The 17,551-nt window shown below is 39.4% G+C and overlaps 1 protein-coding gene across 1 annotated transcript in view; it reads right to left on the bottom strand.

Moving 5' to 3' along the window:
• The window catches only part of THOP1 (thimet oligopeptidase 1), a 52,692-nt gene that overhangs the window by 22,763 nt on the left and 12,378 nt on the right, over positions 1-17,551 (bottom strand). Inside the window, exons 4-5 of the mRNA XM_001372939.5 lie at positions 12,322-12,429; positions 4,598-4,700 (exon numbers count right to left, since the gene is read on the bottom strand). Of these exons, the coding sequence (XP_001372976.3) occupies positions 4,598-4,700; positions 12,322-12,429 (211 nt within the window). The remainder of the gene's footprint in view (positions 1-4,597; positions 4,701-12,321; positions 12,430-17,551) is intronic.

Genomic DNA, 17,551 nt, shown 5'->3' with positions numbered 1-17,551 from the left:
CAGGCAATAAACAAAGAGCAAATGGAACAGAGGAGAACCAAGGAACACTAAGCAAAAACACAGAAACTCCAGCGAATTGGACACAGGCTTTGGAAGAACTCAAAATACAATTCAAAAAACAATTAGGAGAGACTGAAGACAACTGGGAAAAGAACTTAAAAAAACAAGATGAGTCATCTGGAAAAGAGGTCCTTGAACTAAAACGAGAAAATAATGTCTTGAAAGCCAAAATTAACCAGCTTGAAAATGAGGCAAAGATGATGAAAGATCAGAAGGAGAAATATGACCAAAAAGCCAGGGAAGAAATTCAGTCTTTTAAAAACTAGAATCCAACAACTAGAAGCAAATGACTTCACAAGGCAGCAAGAACCTATAAAACAAAATCAAAAGAATGAAAAGATTGAGAAAAATATAAAACACCTCATTCACAAAATGACAGACCTGGAAAACAGAAGCAGGCGAGATAATTTAAGAATTACTGGACTAACAGAAGAGCATGATAAAAGGGAAAGCCTGGACATCATTCTACAGAAAATTATCCAAGAAAACTGCCCCGACATTCTCAAGCAAGAAGGAAAAGTGGAGATTGAAAGAATCCATAGATCACCTTCTGTATTTAATTCTGAATTGCCAACACCCAGGAATGTTATAGCCAAATTCAAGAACTACCAGACCAAGGAAAAAATATTATAGGCTGCTAAGAAGTCATTCAGATACCATGGAACCATAGATAGGATAACACAAGATCTGGCTGCATCTACACTGAAGGACTGAAAGGCATGGAATATGATACTCCAGAAAGCAAGGGAACTAGAATCAACTACCCAGCAAAACTGACTATATTCTTGTAGGGGAATGTATGGTCATTTAATAAAATAGAAGACTTCCAAGCATTCATAAAGAAAAGACCAGACTTAAACAGAAAATTTGATGCCTAAACACAGAACTCGGGAGAATCACCAAAAGGTAATTAAGAAAGGGAAACAAAACAAAACAAAAAAAAACTTTTTTAAGGGACCTAATAAGTTAAAATGATTTGTATCCCTATAAGAAAAGAGGATATTGGTAACTCTTAAAATTGTTATTATCACTTGGGTAGCTAGAATAATTATACTTAGAGAGGTAACAATTACAAACTACATAGGATGAAATGCCAAGAGATGTGTATATATATATATATATATACACACACACACACACACACACACACATGTTATGCATAAATATATATATAAAACTAGAGGTAAAAAAGTTAATACTAAGAGAAATGGGAAAAGAGAAAAAATGGGGTAAATTTATATTTCATAAAGAAGCACATGGCAAGAGTGGGGGAGAAAACCTATACACTGGAAGGGTAAAGAGGGTTGGAGACAGGAAATACTTAATTCTTCTGTGCATTGAAATTGACTCAAAGAGGAAAGAACAATTAAAAAAAAAAGTTAGAGTGATGGTATACAGTAAGAATAACACCAAGCATTAGGATGTATAGTTCTGACTCTGCCCCTGACTTGAGGGACTGAGGGCAACTCAGTCTCAGTGGGTTCTTCACCAGCAAAATGAAAGGCGTTAGAAGGTAATTGGTCATCTCAAGAATCTTCCCGGATCTGACATTCTACTTAGGAAGGTCTTCTCTTGTTCTGATAGCCATTGTTTTATGTCTTCCAGGGAGATGAGCAGGCATAGCCTGAGTTAACATTAACCTAAAATTCTCAGAATGTGGCTGGTTTCATCCTTTGGAAAAGTAAATCTGCTGCCCACCAGTCTCCCAGTTATGACAATGGATGACCTGTGAGTTGAGATTCTTTTCTGTTCAATAGAGACAATAGTCACTGTCTGGTCCTCATCCCATGACAGGAATGAGGCTCGAATGGAGAGGAAAATCCAAAGCCCTACCAAGCTGAAGATTACTAGAGCTGAAAAAGAGGAAGGAGTCCAAAAAGCAAATGCAAATAGGTAATGAAAGGATCCAGGACAGACAAGTAATCAAAGAAAATAGGGCCAGAGGAAAGAGCTGAGACAGCCCAAAAAAGGAGGAACCTTTTTTTCCTTTTTCTTTGTGGCTAAAATCTCAAGCCATTTTCCATGTCCTCATGCTCTCCTAATATGAAAGAATCATAAAGGCCACATCTTCTCACAACAAAGGCCTACTGGAAGACAATGGATAATGATGGCAAGAGCATGTGTCCAAGAATCAGAAGGTCTAGAACCTCTTTCCACTAATATCTGTGACTCTAAAGCCTAGGACCCCAGCTGCCTCCCCATCTTACCCATCTGGACACTGAGGACTAAGGGATCTTTATTGTCCTTTCCAGTTCAACATTCTAGGACAGCCTAGTGGTACTGAGCACCTATAATCATTCCCTTTTCAGAGCCAGGACTTACCTTGAAGAAGACCTTCCTCCTGGATGCAAGGGACACCAGTAAACTCAAAGGTAAATGCCCAGGAGCCAGATAAATAAATGAGTACATATGAAGGCCCATACATACAACTATGGTATTGCCCAAGCACTGGTATTGCTCTTAAAAACTCTAGGATGTCCTAGATTGTGTTCCTTGGCCTATCTCAGTCTATAATACCTGTCCAGCTACCCTTCTGCCTTAACTGACTCCTTAGGGTGTGACCTAATGCAATTCTGGAATAGACAGAATGCTAAACAAGAAGGAACCTGAGGGACCATCTAATTAACTCATTTTATAGATAGGTAAACAATCCTCTAGAAAGACTGGGATGATAGAGGCTGAAAATTTTCCTAAACAAAAGGAGGGTTCAGATAAATTCATAGTCTTATTTCCTCTCTACTGACCTTTCTGTGAAGTGTTACCCAAGTTCATAACCTTGGAGTCATCCTCCTATCATCACTTTTGCTTATTCTCCATATCCAATGTCTGCCAAATCTTATTGATCCTACCTATATGCTACTACTTTTAAACCTTTACCTTTTAGCTTAGTAACAACTCTTAAGATAGAAGAGTAGCAATGACCGGACAACAGGAATTAAGTGACTTGCCCAGGGTCACATAGCTAGGAAGTATCTGAGGCCAGTTTGAACCCAGGTTCTTCTGACATCAGACCTGGTGCTCCATCCACTGTGCTAAATATCTGCCTCCACATCCTACTTCAAACCCTTATTATCTCTCATTTGAATTAATGACGGATTCCTAGCCAGGTCTCCCTGACTCCAATCTCTCCCCTCTCCACAACTCCATAAGCTGCTCATTTTACTCCTAAATATATGCTTAATAATGTTACATCCTTGCTCAAGAAGCTCTGATAGTTTTCAGGTGCCTAAAGAATCAAATCCAAACTTCTATGTTTGGCATTTAAAGCTCTTCGCAACTGGTTCTGAACTCTCTCTCCAGATTTCTGCCCATTACTCCCCTTTGAATAGCCATGGTCTAACTAACCTGGTTTATTTACTTTATCTCACACTCTACAATTCCATCTCCCTTCTTATAATACCTTTGCACAGGCTGTCCCTGAGGCTAGGAATGTACTCATTCTCCACCTTCACTCCTTAGAATCCATAGCCTTCTTCAAACCTCAGCTCATGGGTCACATGAGCCCTTTGGGAACAAATAAGATATCAAGAGATCTGTTAGAATGTAAGTGCTTTGGGGCAGCTGGGTGGCTCAGTGGATTGAAAGCCAGGCCTACAGATGGAAGGTCCTGGGTTCAAATCTGGTCTCAGACACTTGCTAGCTATAAGGCCCTGGACAAGTCATTTAACCCCAGTTGTGTAGCCCTTACTGTTCTTCTGCCTAGGAACCAATATTTAATATTGATTCTAAATCAGAAGATAATAGTTTTTTTTAAAGTAGGTTCTCATTGATTAGAGAATGACTAAATGAATTGTGGTACATTAACGTAATGGAACATTACTGAGTTGTCAGAAAAAACAAATATGTTGAATACAGTAAAGCATGGAAAGACCTACATGAACTGATGCAGAGTAAAGTCAGTAAAGCCAGGTAACAAAAGATATAATGTAAATGGAAAGAATACCTCTCAAAACCAAAAGAACAGTAGCAAAAATGCAAAACTGCAAAAAGCAAGCAAGCTTGGTCTTAAGAGGAAAGACATGGGAAAATGTCTCTTCTTGTGCCACACAGAGGAAGGAGGTCCCAGCGACTAGACATTATGCACGCTGGCAGATTTTTTAAATATATTGAACAATTTTGTCAATTGCCTTTCTTTTTTTCTTAAAAAAAAATCATTTTATGATATGGGATGGAGAAGGGAAAGAATACAGAGGAAATTTAGGTGATATAAAAACAAAAACTACCAATAAAAATTATTGCCTCACCCTCCAGGAGCTCACAATCTTATGATATAATCTGTAATTCAAATGCTTGAATGATGCAAGCCCCAAGTTTAAGATATAAAACTCACACAGGGAGGATGTGATTGTCCCCAACTGATCACACATAAAGCCTCATCCCATACCCCAAACAGAAGAAAGCAAGAAGTTTCTTTGTGTCCTTCAGCTCATTTAGAATCCCCTTCCCTGGGACTTTGGAGCTTTGAGAGCAACTAATGAAAAATATTGAACCCTCCCTTCCTCTCCCCCACCACAAATATAGCCATGGGACTCTTTACCCAGTTCCTCTCGGGTGAACGGCAAGAAGGTAGTGTCCTCATTCAGGTTCTTGTTGAAGTCGATACAAAGGAGACTTAGCTTCTTTTTAATGTTTTTGATTTTCTAAAGGGGAAAGAAAGAAAGGAAGTGAGGGGTTGTGAAGAAGGGAGCCACAAGGAACAAGAAGACACGTAAGCTCTAACTTTTAACAGTGCCTCTGGGTAGGCCTGGTAGTCTCATTAGCTGCACCTAATAGTCCTCTGGCAAGAACATGGACAAAGAAAAAGAAGGGGGAGAGAAGGGGGGGCCAGGCAGGATGTAGAGGAAGGGACCCTAAAATAATGTCATTTAAAAACACACCACTACCTCGCCCTCTCAACAAGGGCTCTGTCCCCTCCTCACTCCCCTTAAAGTAATTACTTAGGAAAACTACATACACATTTATCCCAAAAAGATTTCTTCAGATGTTTCAGGAATTCCTCTTTGAGGACAAATGGCTTTTACAGCACACGGTCTATCCTAAATCTATTCCGCAGTAGAAAATCATCATCCTTACCCAGAGAACAGATTTCACTTTTGCAAAGAGCCATAAAGTCACACCTAATAAGCCAGTGAGGTAGGGGTCACCATGCTGAGGAATACTATTCTTATATTTTTTAAAAAGTTGAATATAAGGAACAAGACTGATTTCCTCGTGTGTCTCATGAACTGGCTCTAAAGGCAGTTTGGTCAGAAATAAATGGAGCAAGGGAGGCTGGGGGGGGGGGGTCATTTACAAGAACAAAGGGCTGAAGACCCAATAACAAGTATTTATTAATTAAGCTTACTTGCTGTTCTGCCCAGACCAATGCTCTATCTTCCTTCTCCCAACCTTTGCCCTGGCTGTGACCCAAGCCTGGAATGTTCTCCCTTCACTTTGACCTTGTCCACTAAGTTCTAAGGCTCCTTTCTGCAGAAGGCCCTGTCCAGTCCCTTGTCTCTAAGGCTACCTGATGTGTCTACTTTGTATCCCCGATGTACATGTTGCTGTGTCCATTCAAATGTAAGGGCCTGGTTTTGCTTCTTTGTATCCCCAGCACTTAGCACAGTGCCTGGCCTTAATAAACACTTCTTGAAGTTATAAGCAAAGGACTTAAAAAAAAAAGAAAAAAGAATGCATACCCTTTGGTCCAGCCATAGCACTGCTGGGTTTGTACCCCAAAGAGATAATAAGGAAAAAGACATGTACAAGAATATCCATAGCTGCGCTCTTTGTGGTGGCCAAAAATTGGAAAATGAGGGGATGCCCATCAATTGGGGAATGGCTGAACAAATTGTGGTATATGTTGGTGATGGAATACTATTGTGCGAATAATAAAGTGGAGGAGTTCCATGGAGACTGGAACAACCTCCAAGAAGTGATGCAGAGCGAGAGGAGCAGAACCAGGACATTGTACACAGAAAGTAAAACATTGTGGAACAATCCAATGTAATGGACTTTGCTACTAGTAGCAATGCAACAGGCCAGAACACTCCTGAAGGACTTAGGTAAAAGAATGCTATCCACACTGAGAGAAAGAACTGTGGGAGTCAAGGACATGACACCACTTATCACATGTATATATGGGTATGTGATTTGGGGTTTTGTCTTTAAAAGATTGCTCTATAGCAAAAATGAATAATATGGAAATAGGTATCAAGTGACAACATTTGTACAGCCTGGTGGAATTGCTTGTCAGCTCTGGGAGCGGGAAGGGAAGAGGGAGGGAAAGAAAAGGAATCATGTAAACATGGGGAAATATTGTAAAAAATAAATAAAATAAAAATAAACAAATGCTACCTGGGTGATGCACTTGGCACTATGCCAGGCCATGGAGATACAAAGGCAAACATGGAACAATCTTTAATCTTTATTTACCCTTGAGAATCTTGCAGTCTGAAAGGGAAACACTTTGGACAAGCAGGCAGATACAAAATATACCTAAAGTAGATACAAAGGAATCAGGAAATGGAGAGGCAGAGCTGATGCAACAGGCCTTTCCAGGCATGGGAAACAGCTTGTGCCGGGTTAAAGATAAATATGGGGTCAAGTTTGGCTGGAGGATAGTATGTCATGTGACCTAAGTCTGAAAGCACAGGGAGGAGCTGGACTGGGGATGGTTTAAAATTCCAATCAGTAGCCTTTGGGGACTCGCCTCAGGCACCCACTGATTCTCCCAGAAGAATTTTCAAAAGCTCAAGACTGCAATCCTGTGTCCTGAATCGGTGCCCCGAAGTGCCACTGAAGGTGGAGCTTCTGTCACTACTGCCCATCAAAGGCAATGGCTCCAAAAAGAATGGCAGATCTGAAAAATGAACAGCTGCTTAAGAAGACAGTGTCTGAGAAGAGGATTGAGATTTGTACACTGTAACTAAAAATAGAACAGAATATAAGAATGGAAGGCTCCTAGCCAGGAAAGGAATACACCTCAGAGCTATTAAGAATGAGTTTTGCTGGTGACTCACAAATCTAATTAAAAGGACATTAAACTTGATATGAAATTTTCATAAGATAGAGGAGTAGATATTTCTATCCACCTACTCTTAGGCAGAAATGGGGGGGAAATCCAGAGATGTGGCACACTGCACTTACTGTCAGATTTTTTTGGAAATATGGAGTGGCTTTGCTCATTGTAAACTAAGTAAAGGTCTCAATAAAAATTATTTTTCTAAAAGGGGAACCAATAATAAATCCATGTTAGTATATGATTTTGGGTTTTGGTTTTAAAAGATTACTCTATTACAAAAATGAATAATATGGAAATGGGTTTTGAGTGATAATACATTTTTCACCCAGTGGAATTGCTTGTCAGCTCTGAGAGAGAACATGAATCATGTAACCATGGACAATTTTTAAAATTAAATTTAAAATTTTAATAATAATAAAACTCATGGTTATTCACAAATATATGAAGTACAAATAACCTGCAAGATGAAATATAGGTCCTCAAACAAGTGACCAAATTTCACTTCATAAATATGACACACTTTGTAGGATGTAACTCATCACAAGAATAAAGCCCTGGAAAGGCATACTTATTCAAAAGGACCAAAGACAGATAATGGGAGACCAGTATGGCATGTGAAAGAAGAGCCATATTTGTATCTTAAGTAATTAATATTCATGTAAGAAGACAAGGAATATGGGAAAGAGATTAGAAGCCTATTGTATTAGAAAGATAATCTAGGAGATATTTCTAGTTGTAATAAATGAGAATGTAATAATGTAATATTGTAATGTAATGTAATAAATGGCTTGACTAGAGAGATACTAGGGGAAACCGGTGAGTGCCTAGTTGTAACAGAGATACTTCTGAGAGATAGAGAGATACTACTGGAGGGGATAACTCTGGGGTTGCATACTGATCATTATTGATGGTTAATAGATCAAGATATTTCCCACCCTCTACCCTTCACCTCCCAGTTTTCCACCCACACCCTCCTGCCTCCCTTCCCCAACCCCCTGTTAGATAGCCACCTTTCTATGTAACTCAAAGGTGAACTGTGAGGTTTAGAAGATACCTTTTCCCTCTTTCTCAGGTAAGGAGATTTATTGGGAAAAGCAGGACAAGGATGGAAATTGAGATGAGAGGGATAGGGTTGTCCCTAGTCTATAAGAAGGGTTAGGAAGATTTTAGGAAATGTCAATCCTGTCACAACTGTGAAACAAAAATCTGTCAAGGAGATGGGAGCATAACTGTTTAATCTTCTTTCTTCTTCCTTCAAACTCAAATCTCAAATATACAATCAGTTCTTCACACTCTAAGCCACCAACAAAAGTTAATTTCTTCTCAGCCTAGCTCAAGAAGCATCCCTAAGGGTCCTTCAGCCTAGGACAGAAGCTAACAGGGCTCCAGTTCAGAGCTTCTTCCCCCTTCAGCCTGGCTTGACTCTCCAACTGTCTTTCCTGGGAACATTCTATTTGGAATGTTCTTCCTTGATTGACAGCTAAGGTCCTTTACTTTGTTTTGCATGCATGAAATTCTCTCTTCCTTTATGCCTCTTCCACACTATCATGGAGGCATAAGAAAGCAGTGATGGGAGACTTCAGTTATCCAGATCACCTGGAGTCCCCTCCATCCAAAGCAGGGCAAATAATATGTCATTAAATTGCCCTCATGATTTCATCTTTCAGAGAATGGAAGAATCAAGAAATGAAACATTTACTCTGGTGTTCTCAACAAGGACAAGCTGCTGGAATAGAAAACATGGGAACTGTGAGGGAACGTAGCAAGTCCATCTTAGTATTTGTGAAGAGAGAAAGGCTGGACACAGTCATGCACTTTACATTTTGGGGGGAGCAGAGAGCAAAGAATGAGAAGTTCTTAAGAATGAAATTCCAAAAGCAAAAGGAGAAAATTCCATAAACAGTCATTTATCAAGGAACTACTATGTACAAGGCACTGTTCAATTTTCAATACCAATGAGAAGGAAAAGTAGTAGTTTGTCTAAAGAGATTTATGTAGACAAACAGAGAACTCAAAGACAGGTATAGAAAATGAAAAGTAACAGATCAGATCAAAGAGTTTTTATTAAAATGTCTTAAACTTGGCCACATACTATATATAGTTTCTGCCCTTGGTCCTAAGAGAACAGGGTCAAAAAGGCTAAATTTCAGTGAGCAGAAGATGCTAAAGAAATCTAAGGGTTTAAGAAAAGGCCTTTTAAAACTATATGAGAAGGGGCAGCTAGGTGGCTCAGTGGATAGAAATCCAGGCCTGGAGACAGGAGGATCTGGGTTCAAATCTAGTCTTGGATATGTCCTAACTATATGATCCTGGGCAAGTTATTTAACTCCTATTGCCAAGTCCTTACCACCCTTCTGCCTTAGAATTAATATACGGTATTGCTTTTGAGATGGAGGGTAAGGGTTTAAAAAAAAAACTATATTGGAGAAAAACAGAAAATTGAAGAAGCGATGAAGTGATGGTGACAGTGGAAAAGAAAGAACTAATCCAGTTTTATTTCACTGTTTTGTCTCCTAAGGAGAATTATCTCTGTACTGTAAAGGCTAGACTCAAGGTAAGTAAGGAAACAGAAAGAGAACCCCTCTGTGCTGCCCTTGATGAGCTCAAGTTACTGGGTTCACAGAACCTTCTGGCTCTTTCAGGTGTCTTCAGGGTTCCATTGAACTATACCCCTGAAAATGCCTGAAAGAGCCAGAAGGTTCTGTGATGGCTAAGTACCTGTTGGTGATCTCTGAAGATTCAAAAAGAGAAAACTAAGTAAGAAAAAGTAGTTATGGGTAAGAAAAAAGCAAATGTCCCAGTTCTTAAAAATAAAAAAAGGGATTCTGCAAACTACAGAACTACAAACTAATAAGTTTGAATTCCATTACTCGCAAAATTCTGGAAGGTTTTTTATGAAAGGATAGTTAATTAACCTCTAAGAAAAGAAAACTTTGATCACAAAGATCCAGCATGACTTCATTACCAAACCTCTATTCCTTATTAAGTCAGGGTTATTAGGCTGGTGGATATGCTATGGATAGAGTTCACTTAGATTCTGGTAAATAAAGCATTTGAGTAAATATCTTATGCTCTTTTCCACAGATGAAGCAGAATGATGTGAGGTAGATGATAGGGCAGTAACTTAAGAAGGAGATGAACAGACCAAATGGCTTGATGTTGATCTGGAAAGTGGTTTTAAAGGGAGGGCCCCAGGGCCTTTGGCCTTATGCTTTTCTAGATTTTTACCAAAGATGGTGTTGAAAGCACACCACGTACATGTATTTAATCCACAAGTGACTCGAAGCCAGTTAAGTCCATTACCCAATGTATGGCACAGTCAGCATCTTAAGTCAATTATGCTGTTTGGTCAAATTTATTAAGATGAACTGCATGGATGAAGAACTCCAGGGTATGAAAACTTTCTCTGCCAAAGCAGGTCAGCACCTTCCCTGCAACCTGAAGTCTTAGTTCCCTGGAGCATTGTGAGGCTAAGTACTTGCCCAGGGAATAGAACCAGTATGTGCCAGGTTCAGGATCTGAACTTGGGTCTTCCTGGCTTTTGAGAGTGGCTCTCTAACAGCTACAATAAGCTCTAAGTTAAAAAGAAAAAAAAAATACATTCAATAGGCATAAATATATGTTTATATTTGATTAAGCAAATTGACACCACAAATAAGAGATATCTAGACAACAAGGCTAGACAAAAACTCATCTTAAAAAGATCAGGGTGGTACAGTGGCATATAAACTCAACATGAGTCAAAGGTATGCCCTAGCAATCAAAAGAGTTGATGAAGAAGCCACTGGAAGAAGAGGAGCAAACTACCTAAAACTGGGGAGTTGATGGTGCCAACATATCCTACTCTGACTGGATCTCTTCTGGAAGTCTGTGTTCAGTTCTAGATGCCATATTTAGGAAGGATACTGACAAGCCAGAAAAATTCTCAAGAAATTCAAACAGGATGGTGAAGGACTTCAAAATCTTGCCACATGAGGATTAATAGAAGGAACTAGGGATATTCCACTTAAAAAAAAAAGACAGTGCAAGATGATAACTGAAGCACTACCTTGACTACTGCTTGTCCTCAGAGGGAGAACCTGGAACAATGGGTAGAAGTCTAAGAAAGGCAGGTTTAGGTAATGTCAAGGAAAATTTTCTAACATGAGATGGGCTTTCTTGAAATAGTGGGTTCCCAGAATGTTTACAACAGCATATTTTGCAGTCCAGAAGAACTGAACACAAAGCAGGTGCTATCAGATGGTGAATAACTAGATAAATTCGGATATGTAAATGTATTAGAATATTGTTACTCCAGAGAGACTTGAAAAGATCTGAATGAACCTATTCAGAACAAAATAAGTACAAAAGTGTGGTGCATATACACAATGGCCACAGTAACATAAACAACAATACTAAGAAACCTAGAAATTCAGGTTGATGTAATGATCATTTTTAACCCCAAAGGGTTGATGACTGAACATGCTCTTCTCTCCTTGGCTAAGATGGTAGACATGGTCAATGTGTCCATTTGTTTTGTTAATAGTTAGAACAGAGGATTTTATAGGCTGAGGGTGATTGGGACATCACAGTAATTAAAGAATCAATAAAACATTTTTAAAAACCACAAAGACAAAGGATTCTCCCTCCCTATAAGTCTCTAAGCAAGGGTTGGACATGATCATTCATTGGGTATGTTGTAGATGGGGTACAGTATAGACTATACTCAATGGCCACTGAGCTATCTTCCAGCTCAATGACTACTCTGACATTCCATTCCAGTCCTTCAAGGCAAATAAATACTTGCAAGGACAATGCTGATGTGGATGTAGTCACATGACTATTTTTTTTTAAGTCAGTCTCCTTCCTCTGGAATGTTTCTTAAAGTGGAAAAAAGGCAAACTGTCACATTCCTATCTGTCTCTCAGTTAAAACAAGTTGAACACCTCTGCTCAAACAGTGCACACAAAGTTGGAAGTGTCTTTCAAGATTATCTGAGGTCCAGAATAAGGAAAGGATTCGTCCAAGATCCCAAAAGGAGTTTATGGTAGAGAAAAGACACGAATTCCCATGGGAAAGGACTCTTGAGACAGGATAGTCACCACCAAGGCAGGAAACTGCAAAGAGCTGCCAGTCTACATGCACAGGAAAGAAGAGGGGGAGCAAGCAGGTGACAGTCATTCCATGAATTCTTCACTAAAGTTGCTGCCAATAATGTGACTTAATTTTAATTCAGTCACAGCCTAACCTCCTTGAGAACCAATATTGAAAGCTCTTACTTCTTGAGTTTCTTCTGGGAGATGTAGTCCATTCCGTTTTCCCAGTTTAACTAGCCGATCCAGGTATCTCTTGGCTTCTGGCCTCAATGAATCTGCCGAAACTTTCTCCTAGGAAAATAAGAAAGTCAAATTGCTTTAAAGATTACTTCAATAAACCCAAAGATCCCAGCTTTTGGGACAAAAATCCACTATTCGATAAAAACTGCTGGGAAAATTGGAAGACAGTGTGGGAGAGACTAGGAATAGATCAACACCTCACACCCTACACCAAGATAAATTCAAAATGGGTGAGTGACTTAAACATAAAGAAGGAAACCATAAGTAAATTGGGTAAACACAGAATAGTATACATGTCAGACCTTTGGGAGGGGAAAGGCTTTAAAACCAAGCAAGATATAGAAAGAATCACAAAATGTAAAATAAATAATTTTGACTACATCAAACTAAAAAGCTTTTGTACAAACAAAACCAATATAACTAAAATCAGAAGGGAAACAACAAATTGGGAAAAAATCTTCATAGAAACCTCTGACAAAGGTTTAATTACTCATATTTATAATGAGCTAAATCAATTGTACAAAAAATCAAGCCATTCTCCAATTGATAAATGGGCAAGGGAAATGGATAGGCAGTTCTCAGATAAAGAAATCAAAACTATTAACAAGCACATGAAGAAGTGTTCTACATCTCTTATAATCAGAGAGATGCAAATCAAAACAACTCTGAGGTATCACCTCACACCTAGCAGATTGGCTAACATAACAGCAAAGGAAAGTAATGAATGCTGGAGGGGATGTGGCAAAGTAGGGACATTAATTCATTGCTGGTGGAGTTGTGAACTGATCCAACCATTTTGGAGGGCAATTTGGAACTATGCCCAAAGGGCGACAAAAGAATATCTACCCTTTGACCCAGCCATAGCACTGCTGGGTCTGTACCCCAAAGAGATAATGGACACAAAGACTTGTACAAAAATATTCATAGCTGCGCTCTTTGTGGTGGCCCAAAACTGGAAAACGAGGGGATGCCCATCAATTGGGGAATGGCTGAACAAACTGTGGTATATGTTGGTGATGGAATACTATTGTGCTCAAAGGAATAATAAAGTGGAGAAGTTCCATGGAGACTGGAACAACCTCCAGGAAGTGATGCAGAGCGAGAGGAGCAGAACCAGAAGAACATTGTACACAGAGACTAATACACTGTGGTATAATCGAACGTAATGGACTTCTCCATTAGGGGCGGTGTAATGTCCCTGAACAACTTGCAGGGATCCAGGAGAAAAAAAACACCATTCATAAGCAAAGGATAAACTATGGGAGTGGAAACACCGAGAAAAAGCAACTGCCTGAATACAGAGGTTGAGGGGACATGACAGAGGATAGACTTTAAATGAACACTCTAATGCAAATACTATCAACAAAGCAATGGGTTCAAATCAAGATAACATCTAATGCCCAGTGGACTTACGCGTCGGCTATGGGGGGTGGGGGGGAGGAAAAGAAAATGATCTATGTCTTTAACGAATAATGCTTGGAAATGATCAAATAAAATATATTTTAAAAAAAAAAAAGATTACTTCAAAGGACAGCATTTCAGAATCATAGAAAGCTAGACTGGGGGAGAACTTAGAAGACCACAGAGTCTAAACCCTTTCACTTCATAAAGGAGGAAAATAGGTTTCTGAAAGGGTAAATGGTATCATAAAATCCTGGAATTGGAAGGGACCTCAAAGAAAATCTAGTCAAACCCAAATCTGAAGCACAAACTCTTCCACAACATCCACAATGATAAGTTAAACAGCTTCTACCTGAACACCTTCAGTGACAGGAAGCTCATTGTCTCAAGGCTGCTCATTACATTTGGTAAAAGCTATAATGATTAAGAAGTTTTTTTCTTATGGTTGGCTGAAATCTACTTCTCTGTAATTTTTATACTACAAGATCCTAAACCCCTAAGGATGAACAGAACAAGTCTATTGCCCATGACTGCCCTTCAGATGTTAGAAGACAGCATGTCTCCTTAGGTTTCTCTTCTTGAAGTTAAATATCCCTCATTCTGTGATGGCAAAGAACTAGAAATGGATGGATGCCATGGCTGAATAAACTGTGGTATATGACTGAGATAGAGTATTACTATGCTGTGAGAAATGACAAGCAGGTTAATTTTAGAAAAACACAGAAAAGGGGCAGCTAGGTGGCTCACTGAATTGAGAGCCTACAGACCAGAGGTCCTGGGTTTAAATCTGGCCTCAGACACTTCCTAGCTATGTCACCCTGGGCAAGTCACTTAAACCCATTGCCTAGCCCTTACCACTCTTCTGACTTGGAACCAACACAGCTTTGATTCTAGGATGGTAGGCAAGGGGATTTAAAAAGTAACAGTGACACTGTTTGAAGAGTAATTATGAATGGCTAAGCTAGTGTGAGCAATATGAACATTCAAATCAATTATGAAGGAAAATGAAATCTACGTCCAGAAAGAAATGGTATATGGAAGTATATATCGGTATCAAATGTTGGCCTTCTCTAATGCAAGTTTGGGAGGGAAGGGAGGAAGGGATGGAAGAAGATAATTTCAAACTCAAAATGTAACAGAAAAAAAAAGTATTAAAAATATTCTTAGAAGGGGGCTAAGGGAGCAGCTGGGTGGCTCAGTGGATTGAGAGCCAGACCTAGAGAGGGGAGGTCCTAGGTTCAAATCTGGCCTCAGACACTTCCCAGCTGTGTGACCCTGGGCAAGTCACTTGACCCCCATTGCCTAGCCCTTACCACTCTTCTGCCTTGGAACCAATACACAGTATTGACTCCAAGACGAAAGGTAAGGGTTTTAAAAAGAAATTTTTTTAATAAGAAAAAAGGTCAGCTAAGTGCCTCAGTGAATAGAGAACCAGTCCTGGAAATCAGTTGTCTTGGGTTAAAATCTGACTTCAGATACATCCTAGCTGTGTGACCCTGGGCAAGTCACAACACTCCCTTGCTTAGGTCTTAATGCTCTTCTGCTTTGTTGGTTCCAAGGTAGAAAGTATTTAAAAAGATATATATATGCATGTATGTATATATGTATATATCCTTAGTTCTTTTTTTCAATTCTAGGATTGGATGAAATGGTTTCCAGTTTTCTCACTCCTCTGGCTATGGTCAATGTTGCTCCCTAAAAGATGATGGCTATGTGGCAAAATCAGGACACTAATGCATTGCTGGTGGAGTTGTGAATTGATCCAACCATTCTGGAGGGCAATTTAGAACTATGCCCAAAGGGCGATAAAAGACTGTCTGCCCTTTGATCCAGCCATAGCACTCCTGGGTTTGTACCCCAAAGAGATAATAGAAAAAAAAAAGAGAAAAGGACTTGTACAAGAATATTCATAGCTGAGCTCTTTGTGGTAGCCAAAAATTGGAAAATATGGGGATGCCCTTCAATTGGGGAATGGCTGAACAAACTGTGGTATATGTTGGTGATGGAATACTATTGTGCTAAAAGGAATAATAAAGTGGAGGAATTCCATGGAGACTGGAACAACCTCCAGGAAGTGATGCAGAGTGAGAGGAGCAGAACCAGGAGAACATTGTACACAGAGACAGATACACTGTGGTATAATCGAACATAATGGAATTCTCCATTAGTGTCAAGGCAATGTCCCTGAACAATCGGCAGGGATCTTTGAGAAAAAACACTATCCACAAGCAGAGGAAAAACTGTGGGAGTAAAAACACCGAGGAAAGGCAACTGCTTGACTACAGGGGCTGAGGGGATATGATTGGGGATGTAGACTCTAAATGAACATCCCAGTGAAAATACCAACAACATAGAAATGGGTTCGGACAAAGGACACAAGTGATACCCAGTGGAATCACATGTCAGTTATGGGAGGGTGGCGGGAGGGGAGGGAGGAAAAGAAAATTATTTTTGTATCCAAGAAATAATGTTTGAAATTGACCAAATAAAATAATGTTTAAGAAAAAAAAAGATAATGGCTAGAAAATAGACTATAAGAATTAGAAGAGACCTCAGTAGTTATCTGGCCCAGTCCACAGAAAAAAGGAAATCTCACTAAACCATTCTCCACAAATGGTTGCCTTGGCCCAGCTTGATGATCTCTAAGAAAGGGAATTAATCACTTCTAGAAGAATCTAGCCCTTTTGGCCTTTGGACAGCTCTTAATTGTCAGGAAGTTTTTCTAAAAATCAAGCCTAAATTTGGTTCCTTGAAACTTCTTCCCATTGTTTTTGGTTTTGCTCTTTAAGGCCAAAGAGAACAAATCTAATCCCTCCTCCACGTGATAACCCTCCAAATATTTGAGATCAGCCACCTTGTTCCCCCAAGTCTACTTTTCTCCAAGATAGTCCATCCTCATGTGTTGCTGAATTTAAGAGTCTTTCTCATTCTCTTGTCATCCTTGGGACACTGTACCTCTTAATTCATGGTTCCCCTCTTATACTTATAAAGCTGGGGGGGGTTTTGGTACCTAAGTGCAAAACTTAACATTTATCCCTATCAAATTTCATCTTATTAGATCCAGCCTAATGCACTAGCCTGTCAAGGTCTGTATGGGTCCCAATTTGTCATCTGCTATTAGTAATATCTCTTAACTTTGTGTCATGTGCAATTCAATGAGCACACACTTATACTTTTATTCAAGTCCCTGATAAAAATGTTAAGCAGCACAGATCCCTGGGACACTTCAATGAAGATCTCCTATCCTTCTGATTACTCTTCGAGTCTAGCTATCCGTAGAATTCTGAATCCATCTAATTACATTACTGTTTAATCCATCTCTCTCCATCTTTACTACCCAGTATGAGATAATTTTATCACAAGCTAAAATCTAAGTAAACCATAACCACAGCATTCTTCTCATTTGCTTAGCAATCCTATGGATCAAAAAAAAAAATTCAAAACCTACCTTTTTTTTAAGCCTTACCCTCTGTCTTGGAATTAATACTAAGTATTGGTTTCAAGACAGAAGAGCAGTAAGGGCTAGGTAATTGGGTTTAAATGTCTTGCCCAGGGCCACATAGCTGGGAAATGTCTGAGGTCAGTCTTGAACCCAGGTCTTTCCAACTCCAAGCCTGGCTCTCTATTCACTGAGACACCTTGATGCTCCTGGCATAACCTTTTCTTGATGAACCATGCTGTTTTTCTTTAATCACCAGCTATTTGCCTAATCTCTTCTAGAATTTTTCCAGGAACCAAAGTCAAACTCAGTAGACTCTAGTCTGTAGACTCT

This window comes from Monodelphis domestica, chromosome 3, assembly GCF_027887165.1.
Source record: "Monodelphis domestica isolate mMonDom1 chromosome 3, mMonDom1.pri, whole genome shotgun sequence".
Classification (NCBI taxonomy): Eukaryota; Metazoa; Chordata; class Mammalia; order Didelphimorphia; family Didelphidae; genus Monodelphis; species Monodelphis domestica.
The sequence above is the reverse complement of the archived record's forward strand: the minus strand, read 5'-3'. Positions and strand labels throughout refer to the sequence as shown.